The sequence below is a fragment of the Juglans regia genome, chromosome 2, assembly GCF_001411555.2.
Source record: "Juglans regia cultivar Chandler chromosome 2, Walnut 2.0, whole genome shotgun sequence".
Lineage (NCBI taxonomy): Eukaryota > Viridiplantae > Streptophyta > Magnoliopsida > Fagales > Juglandaceae > Juglans > Juglans regia.
This window is the reverse complement of record NC_049902.1, coordinates 16,826,280-16,833,384: the sequence shown is the minus strand read 5'-3', so window position 1 is coordinate 16,833,384 and position 7,105 is coordinate 16,826,280. Positions and strand designations below refer to the sequence as shown.

The following is a 7,105-nucleotide window of genomic DNA, read 5'->3' as shown; positions in this document are numbered from 1 at the left end:
CTCCCCCATTTCGATTTAACCTAACAATTATAGAATAAACATACGCAGTTAATAATGACTAATCGAGTGCTCAAACAACAAATTTGAGCAGTGCAATAAAGATGGTTAACTTTATTTAAAATTTTACCCTAATGGCATTCTCCCAGCACTCGTCACTCGCGACAACTGTCTTTGTGTCGGGATCCCAACCCATACCAGTTTGGCTCAACAAATCGGTAAACAAGCGCTGCATCCCCTTCAACCTCGTCAATTTTCCACGGACCTGGTTCCTGTCAAACACTTTCTTCCCAACAGCAGTGAGTCGCTGTGCATAAACTCCATGCTCTCTAAACGTTATCTTTCCGCCCTTTAATCTACCTTGAAGCGCGTCCTGGTAGAGCATGTCGATGAATATCTCCTCCATGGCATCGCCCCAAAGCACATTATCCCGGCTCGTATCTTCGGGGTCATCCATTTCGAATAGCTAAAATCATCATATAAGGAAAAAAAAAAGATTTTGCATGTCAACTAAGCAACAATATGCGTTAATATGAGTAACGACCCGGAATTATTTATGACCCATACCTGTTGATACGGCTGATGTCTAGCAGATGAGCGCAAGGAGTATCGCTATGGGAACATGGATGACGGAAGTTTATTAATCCCCATATATATATTTATTAAATATAAGTACACAACAGTAGTAGAGGAAAATTGAAAAAAATCTAAACATCCCACTACCACATTCAACCACATGCGTACCACAATAACAACCCAAGAAACATAACATTAATAAATACACAAGGCCATGATAGAAATTAACATATTTGGAAGCATTGCAGATTTTTTGGTTATTTTATTGATGGTCAGTGTGTATAAAAATAAGAATTTAAACAGATGCTTGTAAAAAACACATTAGGGAACAAATACCCGAGCCCCAATACCCCCAATATGTAGCACTCAAAAGTCTCAATATAGATGGTCAATCCCGAAAGTTGCTGCACTGATCACAATAAATAATCACCAAAAGTCTCAATATACTTGGCTCCAATACCCGAGATACGTAGCACTCAAAAGTCTCAAATTTTGTTCATACAAACTACAACCCCTCAAAACAGTGTGAAGTTGGAGAAATGCACAGGAAATATGTGATCAGTGCAGCAACTTCACGCTTGGCAGCAGTGAAGTGCCAAGCCCGAATACACCGAAGGTGGTTACGGTGGATTCGAGTTCTTGAGATTGGGTTTGAAATCAATATGGATTGGGTATAGAATGAAAAGTGCCAATTTTTCTATTCATAATTCATGGATGGATTTGAGTCATAATATTAAAGCCTAATCATTCCCAACAATTTATAAAACAAGGGATTTGTTCAAGTAAAATACCCTCAAAGTTCAAATCCATCACATGTATTACTTCTCTTCAGGGCCGTGTAAAGACGCAAGAGGTTTTTGGTCTATCCAACTCTGATTTAGTCCCAGGAAAATATGAAGGTTTGTTAGAATTCTTCCTTCTTTGCTTCATTTTATCTCATAAATTTTTGTAGTAACTGTTATTTAAATTTCAGCAGCTAAATTTATGACAGTTTCTGTTGATGCAGCAGCTAAATTTCATCATTGATTGCTATTATTTAAATTCATACATTTTCCCTTCTAAATGCCCGTGCTCATGTTACATAGCAAGGAAATTCATGTTGGTTTAGTTCATCTAAATGATTCCTGTGGCATGGATGGTTGTTATTGTTTTCCCTATTGTTTCTATATGATATACTCTCTAATAATACCCAACGTAGGGAGCAGCAGTGGAATTTTTATGAGCTTGTGTGGGAATAGTTTAGATGTAGGCTGTAGGCCAAAGTTATAAAACCTCTCTTTTGATGCTCTAGATGTCAAGATAAGTTGGTTGGAAACAGAATTTGAGGAGAGGTTGTGGTGCAAGCCCTAAATTGTGATAATGCCCCATGGCCTAATGGATTATTCTCTTTTGGTTTTTTTTTTTTTCCAAACTTGTCGGGAAGTTGTAAAAGAAGATGTTATGAAGCTAATTCTGGCTTCCCATGGTAATGGTAAATACATTAGAATCCTCAAATCAACCTTTCTCACTTTTATTAAAAAAAGAGGAAAAACAATGGGCTATGAATATGAGATTTTAGTCTTATTAGTCTAGTAGGGAGGGTCTACAATTTTATTTAAAATGCTTGGTAATCAAATTCTGTTGGACAAGATAATATTCAGGCCATAAACAACTTTCACTAGGGAAGCTACAAAATTGGATTCACTCCTCATTGCAAATGAGGGTGTTGATTCAAGAAAGCTTTCAAGTGGGTCGACTGATGTAATACCTCAGTCCCACATTGGGAACATGAATAACTCACATTGAGTGGATAGGTTATAAAGGTAGTTATAGGAGCTAAGTCCCATATTGGCTACTTACTAGGTGAATTTGGGCGTTATAAATTATTTTATGAAAGTTTCAAACTAACCGATCCTTTTGGGGTTATTGCCCTGTACCTAGTGGTATCTTTGGATCATTATATATTCAGCTTAGATTGTAAGACCAGCCATTAGAAACTAGAGCATTTCATGACTTGGCTTGACAAGGTTGTCAGGAAACTAAGATGGGGACGCATCCACAGAGATTTGTGAGCAACCAAACATGAAACATTCATCTAATCTAAGGATAACATGCATTCTATTATTCATAATAATCTTGGTCAATAACCACAAGCCGAACCAAATTAGGCTCAAATTCATGTTCAAAAAACAAGAGTAATGCCCAGAAAAATTTACACATTTCGCATAAGGGACACGGCAGTAGATGCATTGAGATGAGATACACATACTTGGAAGGATCGTGTCCTTGGAGCCGTGGTGGTGATACGGGTACCCCGAAGGTGGTTACGGTGGATTCGAGTTCTTGAGGTTGGGTGTTTGGTGGTTTTCGGAATTGTGGCCTTCATTGAGTGGGGGACACAATGAATTTGTAATGTAAAATCCCACGGGAACCGACCCCTAAATCTACCCTGTTTGATGGGAATCTATCATGAAAACCCTAGACAAAGGGTCGCAGCGTTTGGGTCAGGGGCAGGGGAATCTCTGTAATGGAAGAGGGACGTGATTGGGTACGGTGTACAGGAATGGAAGAGCAACTGATTCTCGGTTGCTTGGACTGAGATGTGTACGGGCTGACCTCGGTGGGTTGCCTCTGGAAGCGGAGTCTTTTCGCCCAGTCTCAGTGAGTCGCCTTCGAACACGCCAAGTTGGGCTGATTCCAGATGAGAGGCATTCGGTCTGGCGTTGATGAGTTGAGGGAATATGACGACGAAGCGTTGAGACGAGCTCTGCGCGGAGCCATAGCTGAGCCTGAGGAGCTTCGGTGAGGGCGATTCGTGTCTTGCACCAGGAGTCTGCGTGAACCGAATGGGTGAAGGGTGGGTGGGAGGGCCTTGAAGAGCCATGACCAACTCTGTCTTGCCCAGTCAAAAGGCATAAAGCAACGGTCATAAAAGGCTGGGCACGTCTCTTGTCTTATGCGAAAGTTTCTTGACATGAGACCGACGGACAGACAACTTGTACCGTACGAAATCATCTTCAAATATTCGAAATCATCTTCATATATTCGAAGTCACCTTCGAATCCAAACGAGGCCTAAAGCAAACTTTGTTAGTAAATGTGCCGGTGTGTTACCCTCTGATCCAGGAGTATACTCCACCTTCCACTCTTTCTTGCTATCTGTTAGGCCTATGCATAATGGGCCGTGGGCCCGATCAGACCAAAATACCTGACTTGCCCAACCCATCAAAGACGGGTTCATTGGTTCAAAAATTAATAACAGGTTTAAACAGCAGGCATTCGGTTGAACCCGTGAAATCGGTAATCCTCTCGCGTCTCTTCTCCCACTTTGGAAACCTTAGCCGTTCTCCATCTCTGTGATCTCCATTCGCCATCTTTGTCGCTGTCCGCCATCGCCGAAAATACCTCTGTTGATGCTCCATTGGCTTCCGATTCCACTCCATTGACAAAAAAATCGTATGTTACTAATAAGCACAAAGTCTCTTCCAATCCTTTTCGCTTTGACCCTATCTCCGTCGTCGACATCTACAAATTCGCACCATCAGATTTTCCAAGTAACTCCTCTCTCTTTCTCTCGTTTTATGTATTGCTTTTTTTTTTCACTTTTTTGTTTATTATGGATTGGTATTTATGGACTGGAATTTCGTATAGAAATAAACTGGAAATATGTTCAGGTTTTTTGAACCATTTCATTTCATTATGAGTAATACATCATCTGCTCCCTTTGATTTGGCTTTTTGGTGCCTTAATGGTCTTGTTATGAACTCGTGGCATGGGAGCAGAGGAAACTCTTGCTAGGCTCTTTGATAACTGATACATATTTCGAATGATTTAGATGGTGATTCTGCATAAAAAAGTTGCCCATGTTCGTGCCTGGTTTCCTGTATTTGTTTGGATTCTAATCAGAGAGCTATTTTTCCAGTAAATTCTTTCTAGTAATTTGAATTTTTTGCTTTCGGGTGTGTATTTTTTTTGGGCCTTGTTTATGATTCTTGTTTATTTTCTTGATGAGTACTATTTGGTGTTGCCACTTTTCTTTGTGCTATAGACACTAGAATCCTTAGCACGCACAAAGCTTTAGGAATTTAGTTCAAAAGGCTCAATATAATAAAGTAGAAATCTAATGATGAATAGTTTCTTTACAATTTTCAAGACATCACACGAATGATTTTGGTATGAACCCACAATACAAAATTGAGGGATTGAGGTTCATTGCCTAAACTCACTCAATCCCTGAGTCTTCATTTATTTATGAGAAATTTAGAGATGAAGTATTCTCCACTGCAAGGAATTGTGAGGCCGCCCATAGGATGATCATATCTAAATTCCTCCTCAGCAAGGTTTAGCAAGTCTTGGAACAGAGGATAGTTCAAGTATGATATTGGAATCACAAACCTTTTCTTGCTACTTAATTCTCCAACATAAACTGCAAAGTGGCCTTTTGGAACATCATACCTGTCCTTGGTATGAATTGCCATTTTAATATCCCTACTTCTCACAAACACTCATTTACGACCATGCATAAAAATCCTGCATTTTTATTGTTGCCTTTAAAAATATGTTACAAAAATGTCTCACAGATGCAAAATGTGTTACAAAAATGTGTCACAGATGCACATTCTTGTTGAAAGCAAGGGCTCTTTGTTTTGCATGATTGACCAAATTATGCCCCATAAGCATGGCACTTCTCTATTTTTGTACAACTTCCATATCCTAGTGTTTCTTTTAGCAAATCATTTGGGCACTGTTATTGATGCAAATCATCCATATCCCAGTTTTTTTGTCATTAAACAATTTGTTTGCTGGTATTTGTGTTGTTGGGTTCTAGGCATATAATCTTAGATAATGCATGCTCATACCGAATTATTATATTTTCTCATATTTTTACATAATTATATGTTAGTTCATACCATGGATTCCTTCAAGAGTGACACTCCTATAAATTTAAGAGACAATGAGATTACTACTCCTTTAACTTCAAACATTAACTTGTCTAGTAGTAGTAACACTATCCTCCTTCCCAAAAGGAAGTCAAGTAAGGACAGGACCCCTCAGCGGTGTGGGAACACTTCACAAAAATATAGGGATGTTCATTATGTAACGCCCCGGTCCCGCAGGGATCAAAGAGTTATTCTCTATAACTTAAAACTCACAATTCATCAATGTATTTATAGACTCCAAAATATAAAGTCATCAGAATACTACAGAATCTCTCAATAAAATCTGCCACTTCTCACAAATCTTCTATGAGTAAACCACTATGCTTAAATAATCATCTCATCGATGCTCCATAATCTTGATCCTTAGTTGGACTATTCAAAATCATCTGAAAAATATATATGGAGATAAGGGGTGAGTTATTAACAACTCAGTAAACAGAGAACATATACTAGTGTGTAAACATGAGCATTTATAGAAATCAGAATGCAGAACAAAACATTTTCATTTTCAGAGTGCAGAAGCAAAACATGTTATCAAAATATCAGAGTAAAGATTTAGAAATAATTTCATTCAAAAATATTCTTTGGCATAGCATAAATGATCATCATCATCATTAGAACATCATATCAGAACAGAAGCCATGTATAACTCTCGTGGTAGGGTTGTGCATCTGAGGATAGCCAAGCAAAACATAAATCACTCTGTCACCAAGGTGTGCACTCAAAACAGAGATCATTACTATAACCCATGGCAGGGCCGTATCCACTATTATTAACCGTGGTTGGGCCGTATCCACTATTATAACCCGTGATTGGACTGTATCCACTATTGTAACCCGTGGTTGGGCCGTATGCCACTATTATCACCCGTGGCAGGACCGTAACTGAACAGAGCGGAAACAGAATCAAATTCAGAATCAGAGAGTCATGCCAAAGGTTTTCAGAAATCACGTCTTATCCAAATAGAGTAGTACTAAACAAAATCTTCAGAACAGAACAAAATCATATCACAACATAATTTATGCACAAATTTCATATTCGCTCTCTTTTTCAAAGTTCAGAAACAGAATGTCAAAAATAACCTCATGTCTACATCAGTCATGACAGAAAATACTTTATTCTTAAACAGAATCTCATGAGTAATGCATAACAAATAACTGAGGTAGTTTAAATTTCTTTTCATAACAAAACATGCATATTTTTCAAAAATAACCTCAGCTCATTTTATTTTAATGCAAAGTCTAGTATAGGATCCCCGCTTACCTGGACTTCTTAACTTTTCGAAAATTTCCTCAAAATGCCGAACAAATATTAATCATCACCTATAAAAATCACGTAATTCCCGTAAATTTTCAATCAATCACGTATATTGATATTTAAATTTAAATTGCTAAAGGAACCTATTTTAAATCCTCAAAACCTAAAATTTTCATAATTCCTAAAATACCATCATTTTCTAAAACCATCAATATCCACTTAATCAAATTCATACCGAATAAGAGATTTAATCGAACAAGTGTTAAGACAATTACGGAACTCAATAAAAAGTACTATTTAAAATATCTAAAGTACCGATAATGTATTATAAATTAATGGAATACTTAGACTACTTTA

The 7,105-nt window shown here is 37.9% G+C and overlaps 1 protein-coding gene across 1 annotated transcript; it reads right to left on the bottom strand.

Annotated features, from left to right (window-relative positions):
* Window positions 1-4,792: 4,792 nt before the first annotated feature.
* LOC108995277 (indole-3-acetic acid-induced protein ARG7-like) lies at window positions 4,793-5,029 on the bottom strand. The gene has a single exon (XM_018970813.2). It carries the CDS (start codon window positions 5,027-5,029, stop codon window positions 4,793-4,795), a length of 237 nt encoding a protein of 78 aa, XP_018826358.2.
* Between the last annotated feature and the right edge of the window lie 2,076 nt (window positions 5,030-7,105).

What these genes read in the sequence shown, in the direction of transcription:
- LOC108995277 (XM_018970813.2), bottom strand. Translation starts at nt 5,029, where the DNA reads ATGGCAATTCATACCAAGGACAGGTATGATGTTCCAAAAGGCCACTTT.